The 27934-nt window shown below is 47.4% G+C and overlaps 1 protein-coding gene across 1 annotated transcript in view; it reads left to right on the top strand.

Moving 5' to 3' along the window:
• mrtfaa (myocardin related transcription factor Aa) overlaps window positions 1-27884 on the top strand; it is a 54389-nt gene extending 26505 nt beyond the window's left edge. Inside the window, exons 3-17 of the mRNA XM_048244994.1 lie at window positions 4783-4848; window positions 12809-12864; window positions 12956-13031; window positions 13242-13403; window positions 16468-16631; window positions 16718-16834; window positions 17435-17691; window positions 19441-19630; window positions 19843-20238; window positions 21612-22514; window positions 23298-23495; window positions 23588-23704; window positions 24175-24321; window positions 24933-24990; window positions 25156-27884. Coding sequence (XP_048100951.1) covers window positions 4783-4848; window positions 12809-12864; window positions 12956-13031; window positions 13242-13403; window positions 16468-16631; window positions 16718-16834; window positions 17435-17691; window positions 19441-19630; window positions 19843-20238; window positions 21612-22514; window positions 23298-23495; window positions 23588-23704; window positions 24175-24321; window positions 24933-24990; window positions 25156-25784 — 3536 coding nt within the window. The 3' untranslated portion in view covers window positions 25785-27884. The remainder of the gene's footprint in view (window positions 1-4782; window positions 4849-12808; window positions 12865-12955; window positions 13032-13241; window positions 13404-16467; window positions 16632-16717; window positions 16835-17434; window positions 17692-19440; window positions 19631-19842; window positions 20239-21611; window positions 22515-23297; window positions 23496-23587; window positions 23705-24174; window positions 24322-24932; window positions 24991-25155) is intronic.
• Window positions 27885-27934: the final 50 nt, after the last annotated feature.

Here is a 27934-nt window from a genome sequence, read left to right as displayed (position 1 = left end):
AGAGATACCTCACAAGCGACTGAGATGAGTACTGATACGCCCCTTACTGGATTGCACACTGTAACACATACTGCCTTGGCCAGAGAATTGCAAATGGCACACCAACATTCAGCGAGGCCTAGCCCGGGGTTGAGCTTGTGTGCTGTGCACAGAAGACCCTCAGAGAAGACTAGACACGGAGGTTAGGGGGCAGGTGAATTGCAGGTGTCTGAGTTTTGCTAGTTGCAGTAAGGGAGGTTTGAGACGAGGAATGGGGCATAATTTACAGTAATGTTACCAACTAGATGTACCGCAGAGCGGTACAAAATATGACCACCGCCCAGTCCAGCACATTTTTTCCACAAAAATAAATCACGCTGAAAGGCCTATATGATTCTAACTGTCTCACTAAATTGCATTATCCATACTCAATTCTCACTGGTATCTGCTAGACAACAAGTACCAAAACATGATTAGTTCATAGATTTCACATGTAAAATTAATTTTATGCAACCCCACCCCCATCTTGCCTGTTCATAATTCTGAGAAATTCTTGAATTGTGTGCATGTGTGCGTGTACATGTTTATGTTTATGTGTGTGTGTGTGTGTGTGTGCGTGCTTGTGTGTTTGCCTGCGTGTGTGTTTTGTGCATGTGCATGCATGCGTACATATGTCTACTGTGTGAGTATGTCATACATATGATTACTGTGAATGTATGTGTGTGCGTGTGTATCTATTTATGCACATGTGTGCACATGGAATGGGTTAACATGACCCCTGGAGGCAAACATACGGAAAAAATTGGTCATCCTAGGCCCTACGGTTCTCAAGATATTCACAGAAAACTGTGTCTGCCCTACCCTCCTTTCGGGGGGTCCAGTACAGCGGGGGGGCTACAGATCAAAACAAAAACGATGGTTCCATGCTATCCATGTGGGGTTACATGCCCACCAAGTTTTGTGTACCCGGTCTTTCAGTGTCCCGGAATCCTTGTTGGTGTCACGGTCACTAAATGTACACATAAATTATTTTATTGTAGGGCCCCATGAACGAAAAGTTCACAAAACTTGGCATGCATTCGGAGGTGTCATAATGATCATACACTTTCAATTTCGTGCAGTTTTGACCATGTCAGCCAGAGATATTGTGATGAAAACACCTAATTTTTTTTGCTTTTTAATTTTTAACTAGGTGGCTATACATGAAATAAGTGGTAATGGGATGGGTTGACATGCCCCTTAAGACCAACATACAAAAAAAGGTGGACCTCCTAGGCCCCATGGTTCTCGAGATATTCACAGAAAACTGTCTCCGGCCACCTACAGGCCAGTTGGTGTATAGTAACATAAATTAATTTATTGTGTGGCCCCCCATGAACGGAATTCCACGAAACTTGGCGTGCATTCAGAGGGTGTCATAATGATCCTACACTTCCAATTTCGTGCAGTTTTGACTATGTTAGGTCACAGATACCTGCGATTACAACACCTCATTTTTACTTTTTTGTGTTTAACTAGGTGGCGCTATACATTAAATGAGTGGTTATGGAATGGGTTGACATGGCCCCTTGCGATCAACATACAAAAAAAATGGTCCTCCTAAACCTTACGGTTCTCGAGATATTCACAGAAAACTGTCTCTGCCCTACCCTCCTTTCGGGGGGTGCAGTCCAGCGGGGGGGCTACAGATCAAAACGAAAAACGATTGTTCCATGCTATCCATATGGGGTTACATGCTCACCAAGTTTAAATCTACCCCGGTCTTTCAGTGTCCCGGAATCCTTGACGGAAATTTGGACATCACGAAAAAAAAAAAAAAAAAATCTGACTAAACCTATGTGACCGCCGCTTCGCTGTGCGGCGGTCATAATAACTCATTGGGTGCAGCCCCAAAGGCAGATTGGGTTCCCAGCTATTACACCGCGGGACACAAATAGAAGGCGGCAGCAGAGAGAGAGGATGGGTGACAGCAGGGGAAGGGTTGCATGTCAGGACAGAGGGAGGGAGGGAGAGAGAGAGGGAGAGAGAGAGATTGCGAGGCAGAGTGGAAGAGGGCACAGATGAAGGGTAAATGGAAGAGAGGAAGTGTGATATTCCTCGAGAAAGTGAAGTTTTTTCCAGCAGTCGGAAACAACCAATCCTTGAAGCACTCTCTCACATACACGTACAAACAGCACACTCAGGGCTGTCAAATTTTCCAGCTAGCACCTCTTTTTTTGCCCAAGGAGCCTAGGTGTCGATGCATGTATCACGTATAAGCTCACATTGCGTGTACATGCCTTGCGTGTGTGTGCGTATGTTTGTGTGTCTGCTCACTGACACAAACTGTTTCAAGACACCCACACACAGGTTATCAGCCTGTGGGTGTCGGGTGAGAAGCAGCAGCAGGCAGAGAGCTCACACATCCCACGCTGCACTGCACACTCCTGGGCCAGGCAGACTCAGAGCCCTCCGGCCAGCCAGGGTGGTCCAGATCGGACAAAGGCACATCTAGAGTCTATGATGCTAACCGACTAACTGAGAAACCGTTGCACACTCAAACTCTGAGGCTGAGACTTCGAGGCATATTTTGGCACTGTACAACTTCATTATGGTCATCAGGATGGTCTATACTCACAGAGCAGAGAGGACTTTAGGACCGGCTTGTGGACCTGTTGAGTATGGGAACTCTGCAGTGCTACTCATTGAGTGTTATCGAGTGCTCTTGAGAATTCGATTTCAGTTTTGAGTGAAGCATGATGTTAGCAGGTGTTATGTCGGCTTATAGAGGTGTGAATAGAGCAGAATTCAGGTGTGAATACAGGTATGAATACAAAAATACCAGTTGATGTTTTCATAACACCTGCAGTGAAAAGTCACTTAAGCTTGTTGGACATGTAGTCGCTGTAGTGCTATTCGTTGAGTCTCTAACGGCTCCCACACACAGTTCCGTCAACGCATGCCAGTGGGTGTTCCCGATGGTAGCAATGCAAATTACTTGAAGTATATCCGTAACTTGATTGGCTGGTGCCTTCTGTCATTGTTCGTCGGTGCAGCAAAAGTTGAACTTTCCAACGCAAGCGACAGGAGCAACGCGACGCAACAGACCCACAATTCAGTTCGGCAACGGATGACGTAAGCCCATGTAAAGTGGATGGGATGCGTCTCCAGCACTGCACCGCACACAACTGTGTGTGGGAGCCGTAAGTGTCTCAGGCTTAGAGAGTTGGAAGAACTTGATGAAGACAGGAATTAGACAAAAGTTTGGGGTTCAGCATGATATCCCATCAGGCTGGTGTGTATACATAGAGCAGAAATGGGCCTATGTAATAATGTGGCCAGTGTGCTAATGTGTGAGAAGCTCATAGAGATCAGGATGGACTGTGAAGCCTAGAGCGACAAAGATTAGATGATGTATTGGGGTCCGGCATTACAGTGAATCGGCTTTCAAGTTGATCCCACGCTGTGTGTTTTCCCACACACAAGCTAGCCAACGGTACAGCCATTCATTTCAGGTCAGACCAGGCCTTCCTGTTGTGTGTGTCTGTGTGTGTGGGTGTGTGAGAGAGAGACAAGCCCTCTCATAATCAGGACACAGTTGAACCTCACAACAGGTGCAGCTGCATATATATATAGGTGCTGCAGGTGTTGTCGATTAAATATAGACACCTGTTAAAAGTTCACTGTGCAACTCACTGCCAAGCATTTTGGCACCTCTCTCCTCTCTGACTTGCCCCCCACCCCCATCCTCCCTCTGTGCTCACCCCACAGGCAAACACTCTGTCAGTCTAACATTGCACTAGTACAAACACAAGACTCACAGTGATTGCTGGGAGCATGTGATGATACCGAGAAGGGCAGCAGGGAAGTGGCGAGACCGAGAGAGTGAGAGAAGCAACCAATACATCTGTTTGTTGCAGCACATACCCAAATACTGGACCACTGACATTGCATGCCCAGGTCGTTGCCCTAAATTGAATTGACCTTTCGCAGTATAAGCCGTGCACTGTATATTCATTGATGGTGTTATGCAACCATTATACACACACAACACACACCTCACTCTGCCCTTTGATGCTACAGCAATGTTTCATAAATTAACTATTGGTATGAGGTTTTAGGCCCCGGAAAGGTGATTATTTTTTCATCTGTTCAATTCCGCTTCTGAAGATTACAACACAATAAAGGTACAAAATACTTTTAATATAAGGTACTATATACTTTTTTTACTGGTTTAACTCTAGATCTGATCATATGACTTGCATCATGATGGACATGTCCTTAGTCCGCAAGGACTGCCTGTGTTTTTATTTTTCAAGCTCCTCGAGCCTTTAGTCTGTTTTTAAAAGCACTTGAGTTGTTTGGCAATAGCTGAACATGTGCTGTTTTGAATAAGGACACTCCCACCAAGAAACAATTGTCAGCCATGCAAAAGTGTCTGTGTCTGTGGTAAGCGATGTCACATATACACACATTTGCAGAAACAGGAAGTGTGCGTAACCTCCCCCCGATGAGCCTGTCGTTTCCCTTCTTTGAGCCTTATAACGTCTCAGTCGTGTGTTTAAAAAACGCCTGTCGACAGAGGACTCAGGGAGGGCGAGGGGGATCTCTGTGTGCTCAGGTGCTCTCTTGACCACCATCAGGGAGCTCCCCCACCTTTACCTGGCGACAAGACTGGGGTGCAGTACGCGCTTACAAGGAAAATGTAAATTTCAGATATTGTGTTTCATTTGTGCATTATATGTTTGTTTGTTCGTTTGTTTGTTTTGTGATACTGCTCCTTATTTGACGCTAATATTTTCTGTGTGTTTTTTGGTGTTCCAGTTCTCCAGCTCAAGCTACAGCAGAGACGGACTCGGGAGGAGCTGGTGAGCCAGGGGATCATGCCACGTAAGTAACCTCTCCATCAGTGCTCTGTCCTGCTCTACCATCTTGTTCTCTGTCCAGCCTTGGTCACTCGTTAGCTTAGTCTTAGACAAGATTTTTTAAATATGCAGGAGTAGCTTGATAGCCTTTATGAAAGTGCCACAAAGTTAATCGCTAAAACTTGGCAGGAGTTGGGGTAAAATGAAGGAGCAGAAACTGAACTTTTAGTAGGATTTTTTTTGTATTTGCCTAATCAAGGCGTAGTGATTGGTGTCTTTGATCACTGTTCTGACAACATAGGTTTGAGTCTGTCGTTTTAATCATGAACGATCCGAGGTCTGTTTCACATGCGAAGTCAGTTCTCTAAATTGCCATTCCCCTCCCCATTACCAGAATGGCTCTTCAAGGACTGTTTTATGAATATTGATGCATTCGAAAGTACCATAGACAGTAGTCTAACAGTTTGGATCAGAGACACTTTCAAAGCTCCCTTTCAAGAAGGCTGAGAAAACTGTATTTCCTATGCAACAGCATATCTTGAATTTTCAGTGCGGTTTTGTGCCTCACAAGAACATTCGGTTGCTCCATCCTGCCTGAACACGGTGACGTGGTTTGTAGGTCAGCTCGTAAAGGTGAACCAGTCCGTCGTCTTCCGGCTCTTCCTCACAGTACTCTGAAGTGTCTTCCGCTGTGGCAGTTCATTCATCACACGAATCGCGTTTGTCTGCCAGCGACACTCGTGTTGATTCTTTTTGGCTCCTGACCTTTTGCAAAGTTGCTAGAGTTGGTGGTTAGGCTAATCGCTGGCACGATGGGCCTTTTCGCGTTCCTGTTTTTCTTTTCTTCTTTGTGTCAAATTAGGAGGTTTGCTAAGCAAAGCTTACGACAGCTGGCCTTTCAACGTGGCGAGGCCTCGGCTCAAGAATAAGTCGCCAAGGGTTTATTTGCAGCCATGAAGACATGTTTTTTTTGTTATGGGTGGTTTTTTTTTTGCAGTCTTGCCAAGGGCTGTCCCTCGAGGGGGCCCAGGCTGTGGTGGTACCGGGCTGTAGGGATGGGGGTAGTAGTGGCCAAGAGCCACTCACTCCGTTTCGCTTTCAAGCCTGGTAAGCGCCTGATTGAAAGATGAAGGTGGCAGTTCCAGGTGGTTTCAGTGTACCACAACGGACAAATGCCACTGCTCAGTCGTCTAAAAAATAATACAACTGTCTGTCCCTCCGTCCAGCTCGGGACCATGATGACACTGCTCTGGCTGAGCTCTCTGTCTTGTCGCAGTGACGAGGCAGAGATAGGGTCGGTAAGAGTGGGAGCTTGTTTTTCACACGCTCCTGTCTTATGCACACGCCATGCTTGTCGGGACTTGGGGGGACGAGCTGTTTGAAGGATGTCGCGTCCCATCATCCTCCCAGACTGTGACTGCTTTGTCTTCTTCAGGATGAGATGGGGAGTGGGGTGGGGGGGGGGGTTGGAGGCGGCCATGTTGAAGCCGTTTCCCTCTGCCAGACTCGCTGTGTCAGCTCGGTCTCGGCCTTCCCTCCTGTCAGAGAGCATCACCATCACCCTGGACACTCATGATAAACGATGTGTGTTTATATGTATGTGTTCATTTTGATTAATGTACCCTTAGCCTAATTGCCTAGACTGACGGCTTTGTTCAGGAGCCAGGTGCTTTCCGCTAGCAGGCTGCCAGTGGGTTTTAAAAGAGGGGTACTTGTGTGTGTGTGTGTGTGGGGGGGGCTGATGTGGTTCTGCAATCACCACTGGCCCAACTTCCTTCAGAGTGTCCAGTGTAGTTCTGCTTTCATAGTGTTGTGTTGGTGGACTGGTGATTATGGTGTGTGTGTGTGTGTGGGGGACACAACAAAAGATAGAAAAAGAGAGAGAGGAGTCTAGGAGGTTCTGTCTGTTCTCTGCTGGAATGTGATGACAAGACCAGGGGGGAGGAGCAGCGGGAGACAGACACAAGCAGAGGAGAGAGAGAGATGAAAGGCAGAGGAGGTGCAAATGGGGCACAAGGAGGGGAGAAACACACATATGGCAGCTTTCTCTCCTCTCCCAGCTCACCTCCCCTCATCCTGCCCACACAGTTACCTGGGCCCAGCGCTGGCCTAACTATTTTCCTCCGAGCTTCATTTCTTTTCTACAATCTCCTTTTTTTTTTCTTCCTGCACATCAAAGTCAAAGTCTGCTTTATTGTCAATTTCTTCACATGCCCAGACATACAAAGATATCGAAATTACGTTTCTCACTATCCCACGGTGAAGACAAGACATATTTTACCAATTGAGTCCACAGACGAACATAACATTCAAGTAAACAATATGTTTAGGTTTGGTCTTTTTCACTTCTCCACTCGTTTTATGCAACCGTGCCAGAGAAAGAAAGAGGACATGGCCTGTGTGTGTGGCACCGCTCCAGCCAATCAGGGCGATGGAGGAAGCTGCACCCTGTGGCTGCAGAAGACACGTTTTTAAAAAGAAAAAACTGCTGCTCTGAAAAAAAAGATGAGCAAAAGAGTGGATGAGAGAGAGAGTGAAAGAGTAAGAGAGAGAGGGAAGGGGGGGGCAGAAATAAAGGGCTGTAGGGCAATGCTCAGTGTCAAGCACATTTGCTCTGTTGTGTTGACCCCAGGACTGGTCTCATTGGCCGGCTGGCCAGCAGCTCGGTGCATGTGGGCGGAAAGCGGTGCTTTGGCCCTGCTCGCAGCGCACTCCGGCCTAATATGCAGCAGCACCATGAGACGCTGGGCCTTAATCAAATTAGGACATGTCATGTTGCAACATATAAATAAATAAATAAATATGTATATATATAAGTGTATACATATGCAAACATACTAGTGTTTATCCTAATGACGACCTTTAAGGAGGGAGATACCAGAACTGGCCTGACACAAGCGCACATGATTCATTCTCATACTTGAATCTTGAGGTTACCAACTGAAGAAGCGGTGCCAACACAGCGTGGGACCGAACGTGCTCGAGGTTGGAAGTCACCGTGTTGGTGTCAACAGGAAATGCCATTTCATACATTTATCAGCACTTTTACCAGCCCAGTTTTGTACAGTTTTGCTCTTGTTTTTGGTGCCCTCTTAATATTTAACAGAGACCACAGTTTGGCTTTATAAACATATTCACCACTTCGGTGATGCATCATTTGCATGCGTGACCTGTCCTAGTATACAGGGGTGTTGGGTACAGAGAGTGACAGGGTGTGGGGCTATTATAGGTCTTCTAATGATACGCCAACTTACCAAATATTTATATCTCACAGAGATCTATCTCGGCTTCTGGTGAAAGTGCAAAGAGCTTTTTCAGACAGTGCATCCACTGACAGCACCACCTCTTTGGCAACTGCTCGTTTTGATTTAGCAGCCGTGCATGAAATATGCATTATGCGCCTTGTATCGTCTCTGACGCCTTCCTGGTGTCGGTGAAATGCGAAAGCTGCCCCTGCCGCCTCGCTCCTCGGGCCCCTCACTCTTGTAGTCTCTTGTAGCTTCATGGCTACTCCAAGACACGGTGTTCCCTTGTCTGTTCCGGCGCTCGCCTCTTCCATTTAGTTGTGTCATGAAGAGTGAGAGGCTTTTTTAGGACTGCATGGAATGCACATTCAATTCTAGAAATCACTGCACCTGTCCAGATGTGCATCCATCCACAAATGGTTGATGTAGGCTTGATAGCAGTTGGCCTGGTTGAAGCTGTTATGACCTGAAAACCTCTCTCACCCTGAATCATCTCGGACCTTGGGATATTATTCATTGTTAGTGATGATAGTTAAATATATAAATGAAATTTCATTGAACTGACTCACAGGGCTCTATTATGATGGTCAAAAGCGCGGCGCAAAGTGTATTCTTATTATGGTGCAAAGCGTATTCCTATTATACACTCGAGTTTTTCTCCATGCCTGTCTCTTTTATTCTTTTATTGAGCAATGTGCTCAGAGGTGTGGCAACGACCTAAGGTGGGGTCTAGCACATTATCTAAAAATCGCCATTGTACACTATCTAAAAAGCATTATGCCACTGACCAAAACCTGGTCTATAGCGAGAGGCGCATATGAATTCGAACATTATTGGGGTAAGCTTTTTTCAGGCTATGTTTTTGATGGTAACCCATTGTCAGTCAATAGTGAAAGTAATCAACTGTGTATACTGTAACTGTTTTGTTGTAGACTATGGCACCACGGTGAAGTTTAGTTTCACTTTGCCAATTAGTTCAAATAATAGACAAGTGTAGGCTATACTCTGCTAGGTTTTAGTAAAGCATGGTTTAGTGGAATACCTGTTCCATATGGTATCGTGTGTAAGCAGATTCCTTCAAATGCGCCGGTGACCATCAAAATTACAATGCGCTGTTTGAAGTCGCGCTGCTTGCTGTTAAAGGGAATTACAAATGTCACTCTCATTGGTTTAAAGGATGTTACGCCCAAAACACATCCATGACTGATTAAGAAACGTAAGACCATTTGTTTGCGCCAGGCGCCTGAGGTTTGATAACGTTTGATAACAAAACCACCCCCAATGTGGACTGGACAAACCCCTAAGCTATTAGCCAGTGACCATGCATTTTAGATCGCCAAAATAAAGCTCACAGGGTCCCTCCAGCAAGAGTATGCAACATTTGGACAACTGGTTACATTATCTTATGTTGAACGACCTTGACCTCTCCTTTTCAGGGTCTCCTGTTGTACTTTTAGGTGCTGCTCTGTCGAATTTCCAGTGGAAAGCAGCTTCTAGGGCTATCAGCGTGCTCACTGGCTGTACTTCCAGTGAACTGAGCCCATCTGACCTAAGCGTGTGCCCCTTTCGCTATGCTCCTGCTGATGAACCGCGAGCAGCTTCGCTTGTAGAGCTCAGTGCCAATAACATCAAAGTCTCGGGTGAGGAAGGCAGATAACTGCGTGTGTGTGTGCCATCCATTCCCTTTGCTAAATCCATCTGCAGAGCCACGTTGCCTTAAATACTTTGGTCTCTGTAATGACTGCTCTGATGGAACAGTTTCCACCGATCACCTCTTCTAATGTGTCACTAGTGTTTTTTTTTTACCAGTGGCCAGTTTACTGTGCCATCACTCAGCTTCACCCCCACAGTGGCCAACAGGAGAGAGGCCCCAGCGATATAACCCAACTTAAAGGAATTTAATGAAGCTTGACACTGGATATGTGATAACGTCGTCAGTGGCGACAGTGACAGTGCGACCCGGCGATTCAGCCTCTGTGTGGCTAATTAGTTATGATTGTAAAAAGTGCAGTTGGGGGTTGTAGGGGGGCATCTCGGAGTGCACTCCAATTAGAGTGGTTACATAACATCTTTGCAGAGGTTGCAGGAAGTGCAAGTCAAGCAGGAGGAGACGGAAGTGAAAGCACGGCTCATGAAAAGCTAAACACACGGGCCCGCTCTCCCCTGCTCTCGTCTTGCTCTCACTCTCTCTTGCCTTTCTCCGCCATCTTCATCAGTCTTTCATGAATTACCGAGTGGCGTGTTGCCTGCCCTGTTTGATGGTGGCACGCCGCAAGAAGAGGCCTCGTGAATTTTTCAGAGAAGCTGCCACTGCTAACGTTGCCGCTGCCGCCGCGGTGTGCGAGTTTGAAACACTGGCGACTTTAGCACCTAAAACTCCAGCCATCCCTCAGCCTGCAGCCAACTGCGAGCGGTATTGCCACCCCATCTCCGTCCGTCACTCCCAGTCATGTCAGGAGGGAATGAAAACATCCGCGGCATCAAAACAATGCATGAATAAATGAGCCGCGTTACGCAACTCGCGTAACGAGTGACTTGGAGAACTTCCCTTTTCAAGTTTGAGAAACAGACATCCAAGGGGCCAGGATTGTGAGAGGGTGGCGGCTTGATTTTGGTCCAGAACCCTCCAGCAGAGGGGGCTAGCGAGAGAGAGAGGGTGTGTGGAGAGGGAAGTATGGAGACACACATGATGCAGGCAGCCGCGCAGATAAAGAGAACTTGTCCCTCTGACCTCCCTGTCGCCGTGCAGTTACACCCACTGCCCATGGGACAGTGTTTGAGGACAGAGCTGGCCGATAGTGCGTAACTTGGTGGGTTTGGGTGATATATTACCAAGTCCAAACTCAGTGGGGTGAACTGAAGCTTACACGTCACACTGCCAGCCCAGCCCAAGGCTCTTTGACCTACAGGTCACAAGTCAGCACTGTGCTGTCCTAGTTAGCGGGAGAGTGTGTATTGTGCACAAATTATCTGCCCTTTTTCTCTGTTTGCTCTCTTGTCCATCTCTATCTCTCTCTTTGTCCCCCCTCTATCCCTCTCTCCTGCCTATCCCTATCTTGTACTTTTGGTTTGATTGTGACTAATGAACATATGGAACGGCTTACAGATAAAAGAGAAGGAGTCTGTTAATGGATATGAGCTTGAACCCTTGAGAAGTTGTATTTGATGTAGCAAAAAATCTGTCGTCTTATCAGCAGATATTTCTTTCTTCATCTGTCTGCACCAATTTGATAGCACTAATCTGTTTACCTACCTGACCAACCAAAGGAAGTGACTATTGATCAGCCTTTGGGAGAAATTGTCTCTCTTTCATACCAAATTAATGTAACCCTCCCGTCCTATGTCCTTCTCAATTCTCAAGAGGAAAGCTGAACGCTAATATGCTCATTAGCACCGCATTCATTTGGCACAGCTGAACCTGCACGTGCCGATAAACATTCTGGCTCCTGACAAGAAAGTTTAGAGGCTCTCTCTCTCTCTCTCTTTTTCTCTCAGTCTCAAATGTGCCGTGGTGAACTGTCGATATTTTTAGCACCACCCGGACATCAATATCAGGGGAATTTAGCATTCTTTTGCAGAGGATACAATCTCTGTTATGCTCCTAAAACAGACGTTCTTCTCTATTCAGGAGGATTCAGGATTTTCCTCTGGCCCTGTAGGAATTTCTAGAAGCGTGTTTTTTCTTTGTACGTCTCTCTCTCTTTTTCTCCCTCCATTGTGTGGCCTGGTGGTTGGCATGTTTTGAGTTTTCTCCTGCATTCCCTAAGGAAATGGCAGCATTTGAATCGCTCATATAATTTAGCGTGTGGTCGTTTGAAATGTATCGAGGCCAAACTAAATGAAATGCACAAGCATGTCGTGTAAAACAATGATATGGTAATGAGAATTATTTACACCATATAATGTCCCCACTCAGCCTTTTGTATCTGCAACATTCTGCTTTTTATAACAGGCACACAAGGCCTGTATTGCAGCATAAGGCAAGTGGACCACAATTTTACCCTCAGCCACACAGGTTAATATTTAACATGAATTTTCTTTCTACAGTAGATCCCGAAGCATATATTTACAGTCATAATTTATTTATGCCCTTTAGTAGCACAATGGCTACGGGCTACGCAGTGACTATATGAACCTCCCCTCACAGTCTTTTTATGGCCAGAGATTTTTCTGAGCCTCATAGCAGGGTGAAATTGCAAAGTGTTCAGTGTGCGTTGCATACATAGTGGGCTCTCGCCCTGAAGTGGTGTTCGCATGGCTAAGAGGTTGGTGCTTGTTGTGAATTTTTCGCAAAGCTAATGAACATCAAAGAGCTTTCTGACCATGAGGTTCATAGAGTTCTGTTTGTGAGAAACGACTGCGGTCTCTGGGGTGACCGTGAGCTCTGATATAAGGGGAGAAGACCTGTCAACTGTCTAGATTTTTTTTTAATGTTTTCACCACATGCAAAAGCTGTTGGTTTTTGCCTACCTAATTTGGAGTTACTCCGTGAAGCTGGAAACATTCTAACTCCTCCACACTCCTCACACACACACACACAAGCACACACACACACACACACACACACAGTTGCCCCCCTCAGCGGTGTCAGAAGTGTGGGATGCTGCCTTGAGCAATGTGGGAATTTTGGGTAAAGTTCAGAAGTGCTGCATTTCCTTCAAACTTAATCTTACTGTTCCTTCTCTCATTTCTCTCTCTCTCTCTCTCCCTCTCTCCCGCTCTCTCCCTCACTCTTTCCAGCACTGAAAAGTCCAGCTGCCTTCCACGAACAGAGACGGAGTCTAGAGCGCGCTCGGGTGAGTCCCTCATACCCCTCACTGCTCTCTCGCTCTCCCTCATGACCATACGTGTGACCCCTGACCCATGCTCCCTTGTCTCCCTCCCCAGACTGAAGACTACCTGAAGAGGAAGATTCGCAGCCGGCCAGAGAGGGCGGAGTTGGTCAGGATGCACATTCTGGAAGGTAAGAGGCTAAAACTGCTGACCGTTGGTCTTACTATGGATTCGTTCACTTTTATCTACGCTTAGGGCTTAGTTTCTGTTACAGTACCTTGAGACCTTAGTGTCCATCTTTCATGGCGTTATATGAATAAATATAGGGGGGGAAGCTTTCTTCAACAATTGCATGTGTATAACAGTTTGTGTGTGTGTGTGTGTGTGTGTGTGTCCACAGAGACATCAGCCGAACCGTCTCTCCAGGCCAAACAGCTGCAGTTGAAGCGGGCACGTCTGGCTGACGACCTGAATGACAAGATCTCCCACCGGCCGGGACCCATGGAGCTCATCCACAAGAACATCCTGCCTGTGCACAGCAGCCTCAAGCAGGTCCTCATAGGTACTAGCAAGCACCATCTCTCTTTACAGCAGGTCCTCAGAGGTACAAGCAAGCACCATCTCTCTCTACAAAAGGTCCTCATTCGTACTAGCAAGCACCATCTCTCTTTAGAGCAGGTCCTCATAGGTACTAGCAAGCACCATCTCTTTCTACAACAGTCCTCATCATAGGTACTAGTAAACACCATCAAGTCATATCCTCACTTCAGTTTCTATAACAGGCCCTCATAGGTACCAGCACACACCATCAAAGCACATCCTTGTTTTCTTCAAAAGGCCCACAAAACTGCACAGATACAGCAGGTGCAGAACAACTGCAGATTGCATCACTGCACTCATCACTACAGCAGTGGATGCTGCAACACAGATTGCAACATCAAACAAACTCCAACATGACTCCAACATGACTCTATGGGTTGGAGCATGAAATATGGCCGTGGAGATATGGTTGCCCTGGAGATATGGTTGCACGCTAGCGGCAGCATCAAAGGCACGGTTGCACGTGCTGTAGGACTGTATTGCACAGCATAGAACACACTATTGCAGATGCAGCTGCAGTGAAGAACTTGGCATAACTTCAGCCAGACTCCTCTAGTGACACAAAAATATATGAAAGAAAAAAAAACACAAAACAACATTATCAAAGTACCATTTTAGTGCACTCAGACATGCACTCAAAGTAAAAGAACAATCCTTCAAGGAGCATGAAATTTGTTGGTACAATGAAGCAAGGTACTGCGTGTATTGATAAAGGGTCGGTAACTACAGTTCCTTACAACAGCTGCAATTATGCTTTCATAGGTGACAGCGGGTCTTTAATAAAGCCAGCCCCATCAAAGGAGCAACATCAAACAGGCACACATCAAATGAAGTTGCTGTCCTTGTAAATACAGTACGCTATCAAACAGACTTTTAAATGAGTTTTATTCATCTTATACTGACATAATTAAAACTGGCTTGCAATGCAGTCCTGACTGTACTTACAGTCTGCACCAAGACACACACACACACACACACACACACACACACACACACACACACACACACACACACACACACACACACAGATGTAAGCATTAACACATCCATGAGTGTTCAGAATTATTTTCTGTATGTCATTTACATGTCAACTAGGTGCATTCTTCAGCAATGATTAGACTCTTTTGCACAGACATATGCATATATATACACACACATGAACACACATACATGCATGAGCAGGAGCATCATTCCAGGAGCCTCATAAGTGGCCTGTGTATTGTGGGAGTGTATTGATGCATTAGCAGGCTCTGCGTGGGCAATAGTCTCCACATTGATATGCAAGCCATATGGGTCAGAAAGTGTGTGTGTGTTTGTAAATTTGTGTGTGTGTGTGTGTGTGTGTGTGTGTGTGTGTGTGTGTGTGTGTGTGTGTGTGTGTGTGTGTCTGCTCGTGTGTGTGTGTGCATGTGCGCATATGCGCATATGCACGTGTGATGGCTTGTACATGTGTCTATGAATCTGCATGAATGTTGATGGATCCGTACATGAATAATTCTGTTTATGAATGCTATGGGCGCGATGCGGATATATTCTCATAAATACCATTTGCCATATGTGAATAGTTGGCAGGCCTGAGCTTGTACCTGCAGATGTTGTGTGAATTTAAATGTGAATCAGTATAATGCAACGCAGAATAATGTGCAGGGATCAAATGCAAAAGAATCTCTGTCCCACCAGCAGAGAAGATGGACTACACTGCAGAGCATCCGCTTGTTTCAGATTTACACACACACACACACACACACACACACACACACACACACACACACACTCTCTCTCTCTCTCTCTCTCTCTCTCTCACACACACACACACACACACACACACACACAAAACAAACCAACAGATGCACAAACACCTTTGCATACAAAGACACATACACAGACACAAGCAAGCACACACACACGCTCACATAGAAACTTGCATACACACACATGAATAAATAAGCATGCTTGCACATATGCACACATACACACAGTCACAAACACACATGCATACACCGCATACTCACACGCAAACACAAAATACACGCCATACAAACACTCACACGTTCTGGCTGATACATTTTAGCTCACACACTCCTATACTGTATACCTCCACCAGCCTATTGGAAACGGAGGCTATTCTCGTGTATGAAACTGTAACCGTGGGCATTTGTTACCCATTAATAAGTGCTGAGCACACACACACACACACACACCCAACTCCACCACCTCGGCTAAACACAACCGCTCAGCGTCCCCCCCAACCGCTGTTTGTCAAACACACGGAGAAGCCAAGCATGCTGGCAAAACTCCCAGCGTGCCGCTGTCACAGTCGGGCACACCCACCCAGACTTAACCGCTGACAACAGGTGCAGCTGGCTAACGGTGACAAGGTGTCGGAACTCATGTGTGTCCGATGTGTCTCTCTGGCAGCCATTTTAAGTGAAATCATCTTGTTCATATCATCATATCTGGCAATCTCCCAGTGTTTTGTTCAGCAGTGGCTCAAAAACACCTCTCAGGCAGGAATAGAGAGACAGTCTGCCTTCACTTTTTTCTACTGTCTTCTACTCACTTCTACTCATTGACTGACATATAGTTACATTCTCAGTTCTTCTTTTTCAGTTCCTTCTCTATTTTCAGACATCAGCTTGCAAAGGTCACTGTAGACATTGAAAAGTATCAATGCTAAGCCTGTGGTTGTTACCAGATGTCCCACTGAAGGCAATTTGCTTCAACAATTTACAAGGGGGAAAAAAAGAGCTTATCAGCAAGACTGTACCCTGAAGTTTAGCTGTTGGGTTTGTTTTAGTATTCCGCAGTATGACTTCAGTTCACACCACCAGCTCCAGTTCTCTCACTTTCTCTTTCTGTGTTTGCCTGAAACATTGTCCTCAAACACAGACACACTGAGAATTTCATATTTACCCTGTTTGACTTGTGTTCTGTGTTGTTTAATAATTTTATTTACATATCTCTTTTCCTTTTGTGTGTGTGTGTGTGTGTGTGTGTGTCTCCCTCTTTGACTTCCTCTCGCTCAGAGACGGAGTTCTCCAGGGTCATAGGTGAAAGCTCCTCTTTCGATGAAGACAGCAGTGATGCACTTTCTCCAGACCAACCAGTCAATCAGGACTCTCCGCTTGGCAGTGTCCCTCTGCCCTCTCCTCCAGACGTTCTGGCCAGTCACAACGTCTCCCCAACTGAGGTGCGTGTACGTGCAAAGTCATACACACACACACACACACACTAACTTGGCGGTGAATGGTGATATTAACTTGTGATTCTTTTTAGTTTCTATTGCAGGTCCCTCCCCCTCCCCCTCCGCTCCCCATCATCTCTGGCCCCTCCCCTTCTCAGAAGCTGACCAATGGGACAGCAGCTCAAAGGCCCTCTTCAGGACTTGTGAAGGTATTTCTAAGCTCTCCTTTCAAGTGTGACACACGTCAGTAGTCAAGAGTAAATATACCTTCTCTCAAGCCATTGCTGCTCTCTTTGTAGATACTGTTACTCTGACTTGACACGTAACAAATCATACAAATGTAAATATAATATAATCAACAAGAAAAATATCATGGTGCCACAGATATGCTCAGCACAGATATCCTCGGATATTCAGCTGCCTGTCTTTATATGCACAACGTTGTGCGTGCAATATATGTACATCATTTTAGAACAGATGTTGGAAATGTCGTTTTACTATAAGGGCCATTTTATAGTGTACGCAAAGCCAAACAATCGCATCGAACTACGCAGGTAGGATTTGGTGTTTACTCGTGTAGCAAAATGTATTGTCCATTTTGTTTGTAATGTGACGCAAGTGTGAGTGCCATGTCATGCCTTTCATGACATGGCAAGTAGCTTGTGTAAACTATGAGAGGGGTCTTTAATACATGCGTATTGCGTAAGCCTTGCATTGTCAACTGTGTGTCCTTGCGTAGCTTGCGTAGACTACGAACCGGCCCTTACTGTAGCTGTTGAAACGTCCTCCTTCTTTGTCTAACCTCTTAGCCTCCTCAGGCTAAACCCACCTCGGACCGTCCCCCGCAGCGGCCCAAGAAGCCCAAGGACAGCAAGCCCAAGGTGAAGAAGCTCAAGTACCACCAGTACATCCCGCCGGACCAGAAGGCGGAGCGCGAGCCGCCGCCCCAGCTGGACTCCACCTACGCCAAGATCCTGCACCAGCAGCAGCTCTTCCTGCAGCTGCAGATCATCAGCCAGCAGCAGCAGCACTACAACTACCACACCATCCTGCCCGCGCCGCCCAAGTGAGTGTGCCCCGCGAGTGGATAAGCGTGCCCATGAACACTCTAGAGTATGTCGCTTTTAATCGCGCCCACAAACTCTCCGGAAGGTGTAGTTAATTGTGCCCACAAACACTCCGGAAGGTGTAGTTAATTGTGCCCACAAACACTCCGGAAGGTGTAGTTAATTGTGCCCTGTGCCCACAAACACTCCGGAAGGTGTAGTTAATTGTGCCCACAAACACTCCGGAAGGTGTAGTTAATTGTGCCCACAAACACCGAAGGTGTAGTTAATTGTGCCCACAAACACTCCGGAAGGTGTAGTTAATTGTGCCCACAAACACCGAAGGTGTAGTTAATTGTGCCCACAAACACCGAAGGTGTAGTTAATTGTGCCCACAAACACTCCGGAAGGTGTAGTTAATTGTGCCCACAAACACCGAAGGTGTAGTTAATTGTGCCCACAAACACTCCGGAAGGTGTAGTTAATTGTGCCCACAAACACCGAAGGTGTAGTTAATTGTGCCCACAAACACTCCGGAAGGTGTAGTTAATTGTGCCCACAAACACCGAAGGTGTAGTTAATTGTGCCCACAAACACCGAAGGTGTAGTTAATTGTGCCCACAAACACCGAAGGTGTAGTTAATTGTGCCCACAAACACCGAAGGTGTAGTTAATTGTGCCCACAAACACCGAAGGTGTAGTTAATTGTGCCCACAAACACTCCGGAAGGTGTAGTTAATTGTGCCCACAAACACTCCGGAAGGTGTAGTTAATTGTGCCCACAAACACTCCGGAAGGTGTAGTTAATTGTGCCCACAAACACTCCGGAAGGTGTAGTTAATTGTGCCCACAAACACTCCGGAAGGTGTAGTTAATTGTGCCCACAAACACCGAAGGTGTAGTTAATTGTGCCCACAAACACCGAAGGTGTAGTTAATTGTGCCCACAAACACTCCGGAAGGTGTAGTTAATTGTGCCCACAAACACTCCGGAAGGTGTAGTTAATTGTGCCCACAAACACTCCGGAAGGTGTAGTTAATTGTGCCCACAAACACCGAAGGTGTAGTTAATTGTGCCCACAAACACCGAAGGTGTAGTTAATTGTGCCCACAAACACCGAAGGTGTAGTTAATTGTGCCCACAAACACCGAAGGTGTAGTTAATTGTGCCCACAAACACCGAAGGTGTAGTTAATTGTGCCCACAAACACTCCGGAAGGTGTAGTTAATTGTGCCCACAAACACTCCGGGGTGTTTTGCTTTGCTTGCCCAGGCAAGTACACTCCAAAGTGTGTAGTTAATCATGGTCACGCTACTAACACTTAAGCGTAGGTCCACTGTAACAAAGCAAGGGAGAGCAAGGTCGCTACCAAGGTCATGGACACAGTAAGGAGCATGCATACTGATGGATAAATATATTTATCTGTATTGCATGGTAATTCACTTTAGAACAATAAGCCTCTGACTAAATGACTAAATATAACTAATCTGCCTGCTCAGGGTGATTCCCGACAGTGATGATTAGGTGCAGCTGAGATGGCAATGTAGATATTTATGAAAACTTTCCTCTCTCAAAGCTGAAATGAATATGAAACTTCTTGACCATGATCTAAGCGGTTGTGAGAACTTTGATGCTTGAGAGGTTGTGAGAAACCGTAGTGGTAGGCGTTTCGGTCTGCTGACGGTTATTCTTACATATTTCATTTTTTTAGTTGGAACCACTTCCTGTCCTCCAAATGCACTAAATGAGTGTCATTTCATCTTATTCAGGCCCCCAGCCGAGCAGCTGCCTTCGGCAGCCACAATCACCACCTCCACCAACACCGGTCCCTCTCCATCAAGAACTGTCCCTCCCACCACATCCAACTCCTCCAATCAGAGTGGGTCCAACCGGCAGGCCAGCCAATCGGCAGCAGGGGCCAAACCTGGATGCCTCCCCCCTAACCTGGATGAGTTCAAGGCAAGGGCCACAATCTTCAGAAGTTCAAAAGTTCAGAGTTTAATGACCATTCAGCACTTAATCAATGAATGACTTTCTGCATGGGCTCTTGGAGCATATAGATGATGCATGTGACAGGAAAGGCCCCTGGGGCTGTGAACACAGGAAGTTGTGGGCCGGTCATATCTTTTTCATGGCTTTTTAAAACGGATGACTGGTTTCCCCCCGTGCAGGTGGCCGAGCTGAAGCAGGAGCTCAAGCTGCGCGGCCTGCCCGTCTCGGGCACCAAGAACGACCTGATCGAGCGGCTGCGTAACTACCAGGAGCAGCACGGAGGGGGCCTGGCCTCCACCGCGTCCATCTCGGGGCCCGGCGGCCTCAAATCCCAACTGCACTTCCAGCAGCCCGCGGTGCCACAGCAGGTCTGCGCCTCCTCGCCCGTCCTCGCCACCGCTGGCGGCGCCCACATGCTGCACCCGTCGGGCGACGGCAGCGGCGTGGTCCTGGCCACATTCCCGTTTGTGACGGCAGCGGTGGCCGGTACCGGGCAGGGCTCCGTGCAGCAGCAGCACCACCAGGTCATGCACTTTGGAAGCACCAGCTCGTCCCCGCCTGTGTCCCCCCCCTCTGCTCTCTCTCTCTCTCTCTCTCTATGGCCTCTCCTCTCCCTCTCTCTCTCTCTATGGCCTCCTCCCTCTCCCTCTCTCTCTCTCTATGGCCTCCTCCCTCTCCTCTCTCTCTCTCTATGGCCTCCTCCCTCCCTCTCTCTCTCTCTATGGCCTCCTCCTCTCCCTCTCTCTCTCTCTATGGCCTCCTCCCTCTCCCTCTCTCTCTCTCTATGGCCTCCTCCCTCCCTCTCTCTCTCTCTCTATGGCCTCCTCCCTCCCTCTCTCTCTCTCTATGGCCTCCTCCCTCTCCCTCTCTCTCTCTCTATGGCCTCCTCCCTCTCCTCTCTCTCTCTCTCTATGGCCTCCTCCCTCCCTCTCTCTCTCTCTATGGCCTCCTCCCTCTCCCTCTCTCTCTCTCTCTCTCTCTCTCTCTCTCTCTCTCTCTCTCTCTCTCTCTCTCTCTCTATGGCCTCCTCCCTCTCCCTCTCTCTCTCTTATGGCCTCCTCCTCTCCCTCTCTCTCTCTCTATGGCCTCCTCCTCTCCTCTCTCTCTCTCTATCTCTCTCTCTCTCTCTCTATGGCCTCCTCCTCTCCCTCTCTCTCTCTTTCTCTCTCTCTCTATCTCTCTCTCTCTCTATGGCCTCCTCCTCTCCTCTCTCTCTCTCTCTCTATCTCTCTCTCTCTCTATGGCCTCCTCCTCTCCCTCTCTCTCTCTTTCTCTCTCTCTCTCTATGGCCTCCTCCCTCCCTCTCTCTCTCTCTCTCTATGGCCTCCTCCCTCTCCTCTCTCTCTCTCTCTCTCTCTATGGCCTCCTCCTCTCCTCTCTCTCTCTCTATGGCCTCCTCCCTCCCTCTCTCTCTCTCTCTCTATGGCCTCCTCCTCTCCTCTCTCTCTCTCTCTATCTCTCTCTCTCTCTCTCTCTATGGCCTCCTCCCTCTCCCTCTCTCTCTCTTTCTCTCTCTCTCTCTATGGCCTCCTCCCTCTCCCTCTCTCTCTCTTTCTCTCTCTCTCTCTATGGCCTCCTCCCTCTCCCTCTCTCTCTCTCTATCTCTCTCTCTCTCTCTCTCACTCTCTCTCTCTCTCTCTATGGCCTCCCCTCTCTCCCTCTCTCCTCTCTCTCTCTCTCTCTCTCTCTCTCTCTCTCCTCTCTCTCTCTCCCTCTCTTTCTCTCTGTGCCTCCTCTCTCCCTCCTCTCTCCTCTCTCTCTCTCTCTCTCTCTCTCTCTCTCTCCTCTCTCTCTCTCTCTCTCCTCTCTTTCTCTCTGCCCTCTCTCTCTCTCTCCCTCTCTTTCTCTCTATGGCCTCCTCTCTCTCTCTCTCCCTCTCTCCCTCTCTCTCTCTCTCTCTCTCTCTCTCTCTCTCTCTCTAACTTATCTCTCCATCCTCTTCCTCCAGGTGAGCTCTCCTCTCACCCAACTCACTCTGCAGCCGTCTCCGCCCCAGCACCAGGTGAAGGAGGAGGCGTCCATGGCGGGCCCCGTGCCCTGCCGCTTCTCCCAGCAGGCCAAGCAGCGAGCGCAGCCTCATCGCCACCCACTGCTGGACAAGGACCGCATGCTGCTGGAGAAGGACAAGCAGATCGAGGAGCTGACGCGCATGCTGCTGCAGAAGCAGCGGCTGGTGGAGACCCTGCGCCTGCAGCTGGAAATGGGCAAGCAGGCGGGCACCGCGACAGCAACGACAGCAACGACCAACGAGACCTCCCAGCTCGTGGGAGGTACCGTGCGGGTGAAGGAAGAGCCCCCCGACGTGCCCACCTACCACTGCCTCTCGCCCGTGGACGCCATCCGCGTCACTATCAAAGAGGAGGAGGAGGAGGACACCATCACGGAGGAGCAGAGACGAGAGGAGATGGACGTCATGGCTGAGAACTGCAACAGCAACGGCGGCGGCGACTTTTTCCAGATGTCGCCGGAGCAGCGCGAGGCGTCTGCGCAGCAGCAGCGCGATGCCGTGCAGGCGCAGCTGGAGCTGCTGAGGCTGCAGCAGGCGCAGAAGCTGAAGCTCAAGCAGCTGCAGATGGCCCAACAGCAGCAGACGCAGCAGCAGCAGCAGAAGATGGTGCTGCAGCACAACCAGACCAACCTGCAGAAGAGGGCCCAGCAGAGGAAGAGGAAGCCTCAGAAGCTGCAGCAGCACACCCTCATTCAGCAGCAGCAGCAGCAGCAGCAGCAACAACAACAACAACAACAACAACAACAACAACAACAACAACAACAACAACAACAACAACAACATCAGCAACAACAACAAGAACAAGAACAACAGCAGCAGCAGACTCAGTTGTCCTCACAACAGGTCAGCTCCAGCACCATACACCACAGACCACAGTTTTAAATTTCAGGTCCAAAAAGTCCTGTCATGTGGTTGGTCACTAACAATGTGGTTGGTCACACATGTTATGATAATAACAATAAAGACCCCTGTATGTTTCCTATCATGCCTGCTAGAATGTGAGTCAGGTGTTCCAGAAAGAAAACAAAACCTGTGTGTAATTCCATGTATGTACGTACAAACATTTTGGAAATGCCTGAAGTAAGATACATCTGTTAAAATATTGACATATAGTGTTCAAGTGAGTATTCTGAAAAAGGGCCAAGCATTTAGCCAACTCATTTCAGTCATTAGTTTTGCTTATGAATTTACAAGAGTGGTCCCAATGGGTTCCAAAATGGTTCCTTCTCAGCTGTAGGACGAACCTTAACTTTCTGTATATTCAGTATATGGGAAAAGGTTTGCTTGTTGAACTAACAGATATCACAGCTTGTCTGCGCACAGGTTGTAGGGTTAGACACTGTTTATCTGTCAGTTCTCAAAAAGTGTCTCGATTCCTTTGCACATCCTTACATCATGTTCTAGAGCAGACTAAACAGGTCACTGAGCAGACGAACGGCTTTTGCGTCACATAGCCAGGGATGACCGTCTGGGCTGTCGCCACCGATTACTCAGGACAACACCAGACTCCCCTATGAGAGAGGGGAAAGCTCAGATCACAGAAGCTGGTTGTTACACTGACTTTGTTCTTTTTATGTTCTCTCTCTCTCTCTTTTTCTTTCTTTCTGTCATTCATTCATTGTCTAGATTTCTCAGGTGTTTATAAATCAGCAGGCAGTCTCCACCTCCTCCTTTCCACTGGATATCCTCAAAAATCATCCCGCCCCGACCCTGGTGAAAGACAGCAACGGCAACCACTTCCTGATATCGTTGACCAATCACAACATAGAGAGCCAAGGGAACGATTCCACTCAAGGCAAAATAGCCAATGAGATCACGTTGCAGGTACTTGCAGACTCAAGTCTTCAAAATGAATCGACGCATATGAAACATAGATAATCCGAGTAAATGTCTCTGTTTGTAATATGGTATTACAGAGGTTACAATCTATGCCTGCCAAGCTTCCCAGCCAGTCATCACAGGAAACATCCCACAGTACCTCCCAATCAAAGAAGTCTAGTCGAACAGGCCCTCAGAACCAGCCAACCAGAAAGGTGAGAGAAAGAAGGAACATGTGTAGGGCTCCATGTGCTGTAGTCTTTCATTTGACAACTTTATGATTCCATGCTCGGGTCTGGTGGATCTTCTGTGTGTGTGTGTGTGTGTGTGCGTGTGCGTGTGCGTGCGTGTGTGTGTGTGTGTGTGTGTGTGTGTGTGTGTGCGTGTATGTGTGTGTGTTGGTAGTTTCTAATGAGGGAGAAAACATGTCCAGAATTGGCTCAATAAACACCCGATCTCGCCTCCCTGCCTTAATTAATGGAGTATGCTGAGCTCCATTCAACATCCTTGATAAGTCATTGAGAGTTGCGATAGAGGTTATGATTCACGTAATTAAAATGATAATATCCCTCATTACGTTGATCGATGTCATGTGAAGAACCGACTGAAGCTTTTAGCTGATTAGCATTCAGGCTAATTAAGATCGACCCTTAATTATAATGATTTTTTTTTTTTTTTTTCATAGGGACTCAAGACAGGAATGCAGGTGTCAACCAATCAGGCGCCAGGGGCCACAACACCCATGTCTGCTCCACCCAATCTGCAGCCGTTCTTCCCCAGCACTGACTCCACCCCGTCTCCAAACCCCACCCCCTCACCTCCCGTCCACATGGTAATTCTTTTTGGCGTGCGTCGGTGTGTGATAACCTGAGCAAATGATCTGGGAAATGTTTCAGTGTTCACTCTCATTAGCCTCGCGATATGGACAGTCGAAAACCCAAATGAGTCTACTAAATCATTTGGGCCGTCAGTGTCATTTCACCAAAGCAAACATGAGCGTCTTCACCCTACTGTCACCTGCAGCCCGATCCATTCGCATTTCTCTTCACATTCCTATTGTCTGTGATTATCATGGCTTCTCTTTCTGGCGTCCGCCTCTGTTTCTCTGAGAGTCTGGTGTCTCATGTTCTTAGTTCAGCCTTTCCTTCGTTTCTCCCTCCCACCCCCCTCGTTCTGTTCTGCACTCTCTTCTCTACTATACTTCCTTCCTGCTTTCTTTCTCAGTTGGCACCCCTGCCCTTTCTGTGATTTAAAGTCACTTTCTCTCTTTCTTATTTTCTCTCTCTTTTTCTTCTGTCTCTTCCTGTCTGGCACTTTTTTTGTCTCTGGGTGAGGGTTTGCCTGTTATTGAGGCTGTTTCAGTGCTGGTGTCTTTACCAGACCACAACTTCCTGTGTACTGCATTAACCTCTTGGTTGCCATCATTGTTGTTGCCCTTTACAGGAGAACGGCTCCACTCAGCAGATGGATGACCTGTTTGACATCCTAATTCAGAGTGGAGGTGAGATTTCCAGAGAATCATTTCAGTTAGAAAAATCTTAGGATATGGTAGTAGCATTTCATACCTGACCTACGACAACTTCTTGGTGCTGTAGTATTTTATTTTAGTATAGCAGTTTACTGAATTTATCAAAAAAAAAAAATCATTATTTTTTTTTTCTTCCAGAAATCTCTGCCAACTTTAAGCCAGACCCAGACCCCGCCCTGGCCAGACTAAAGGTCGACAGCCCCTCTCCTTCCTCCCCAGACCACACCCACATCCAGCTGTCTCCTGCCACCCCTCAGACGCCCGACACGCCCCCTCCCATCCACGACGCCCTCAGCTCGGACGTCCCCGTAGGCAGCCCGGAGCACGGGGGTGGTGGTGGCCGCAGCGAGTCGGCGGCGGCGGATGGACGCCTGGAGGACTTCCTAGAGTCCAGCACAGGCACGCCGCTGCTGGGCGCCGAGCCCGGCGGTCCACTGACGCTCATCGACGAGCTGCACAGCCAGATGCTCAGCACGTCCAGCATTCTGGACCACCAGCCCTCGCCCATGGACACCTTCGAGCTGGGCTACAGTGCGCCCGCCACTGGCCTGGACTTCGCCGACGCCGCTCTGGACACCATGGACTGGCTGGACATCACCATGGGCAGTAGTGGTGGCAACAGCGGGAGTGGAGGAGGGGACACTAGCCCGGCTCACGTCACGAGTCTGCCCGTGGCGCCACCCGGACCGCCCGTGCCCACCAGCATCTTCTCGGCGGACTTCCTGGACACTTCGGACCTGCAGCTGCACTGGGACTCCTGCTTATAGTAGACTGTGTCCCTCGAGATGGACGGACACAGACGGACACTACGCGCTTTCACATGCACAGCACTCGCTCTTATGCAAACTCACACACCCCGCCCACGCACACGCTTGTACAGACGCACTTGTCTCCCTCCTCCCTCAACCTTCAATCCGCTTCAGATGTCAGTGTAGTTTTAGAGGCATCTCCAACTTTGAATGTCAGACACTTGCTGTTGTGTTACAAAATGGCTTCTCAAACTAGTGTTCGTGGTATCACAGTTCACAGTAAGCTGAGGGATCACTGTCTGTATTGATACCTCGCAAATGCCAAAACTCGAGCACTAAATTCCTTTCTACGGAATAAAAGTGTTTTTATTTTTGCTATATGAATTTAAATGTGAAACGTTCAGCTTCAAGAACATCCTGAGTTATCCTAACCTGCATCGTGTATAAATGAAGTGCTCATCTTGATAAGTGCCATATGCTGTAAGACAAAAAAAAACAACATCCATTTTAAAATGGGTTTTATAGCTAGCATTAGCATCTTTGTTAGCATTACCTGTAGTGAATGTGTAAAAGGCAGAGACTCAGGTGTAACAGTCCCATGATCACACCACAGCCTGTGCAGGAGGACTGCTGAATGAGGTCAGGTAACTGAAGGGGGTGGTCCCCACAATCTTTTTATTTTTAGGATTTATGGAAAATGTGTTTCTTGCTATATCATGTATATATGGGTAAGCGATTACGTTTTAATTGAGTTTGTATTGGCTTTGTATTGTTTCATTGATTTTGTTTTTTAATTTTTAATATGTAGTTACACTTACAGTGAGAAGCACTTCACCTTGACTCCTAGAGAATTAACCATAGAAACAGAGGTTCTCTTGAGTCTTTGTTAGCCAACAGTGCTGTGCATCACTTTGGTGAAACCTGCTGAATGGTGTGATTCTGGAACCTTCTCTTTGCTCAGCCTCATTTTACTCTAATAAGCACTGTCAACACAGGACTCCATGTCTCCTTACTAAGACAATAGTTGTCATCCATTCTCGCATAATACTTATCATCATACTTTTTTATGCCTTAAGATCCTATGACAATATGGCGTGTCCAACGAAGTGAGATTCTCTGTGAGCTTGCCAATGTCAACTCTGTGTCGAAACTTGACAGCACCTGCAGCTTCTGTCGACTCAGCAGGTGTGAAACATCACAGAACGTGTCTGTTTGACACCTTAGCAGTCAACGACTTCGCCACACTCTTCACTTTTAATCTTAGGTATCAAGAAGCATCAGAGACATACTTGTCTTAAGATTTGTAAAAAAAAATAATTCTGTATGTACTGTATGTATCCGACAGCTATAGACAATGTAATGTCTTTGATAGGGACACTTCAAAGCGTTTTTTAGCAGTGTTTGTCGTTGCACGGTGTCACACAGTAAGTTCTTGCTAGGGAGAGACTGATCGAGGCAGCTGATTATGGCAGCTCTGCAAACAGAGGTCAAGGTAACTGCTGGTCTCGCCAGGGTTCTGGAAGGATCTGCGGATGAGTGTTCTAACAGCTGTCCAACTCAGTCGGACTCCCGAGCATCTCCTAGCGCACTTCCAGCATGCACAGCTTCCTTTGTTCATTATCACACACACACACACAGACTCACACTCACACACATGCACTCACACCCACATACACAGACTGAACAGCACCACTTGCATGTATTTCAAAATGTTTTTGAAGGGGAAATTTGAGTGAGTTGTATTATTTTTGAATGTGTGTGTGTGTGTGAGCAAGAGAGTGTATGTGTGTGTGTTTGTGTCTTTGAAGGGGACAGGATCATGGTATAATTTTTTCTTTGACTTTGCACTTAAAATTGGTGGCGCAGGTGCCTTTTCAAGCCCCCACCCCACCCTTCTATTGGACTATTAGTTTGGAAGGGTCACCATGACACGATATGCTTCCTTCTCATTGGCTGTACAGGACATTTGTGGGTGGGGCTTATGGCTGAGGGTGGGACTGCTGTCTGGGGGCTTCACATGCACTGAGACATTAGTTGAATTGTTTTCTCTGTCGTCTGCTTTCTTTTATTTTTTAGAAAAGACAAAAAAAGACACTTGAAAATAAAATGTTGATACAAGCTGTGATGTTACACTCGTTTGTGTTTGGGCTGGCATGGGATGTACAAAG

This window comes from Alosa alosa, chromosome 6, assembly GCF_017589495.1.
Source record: "Alosa alosa isolate M-15738 ecotype Scorff River chromosome 6, AALO_Geno_1.1, whole genome shotgun sequence".
NCBI lineage: Eukaryota > Metazoa > Chordata > Actinopteri > Clupeiformes > Clupeidae > Alosa > Alosa alosa.
This window is presented reverse-complemented; position numbering and strand designations above follow the sequence as displayed.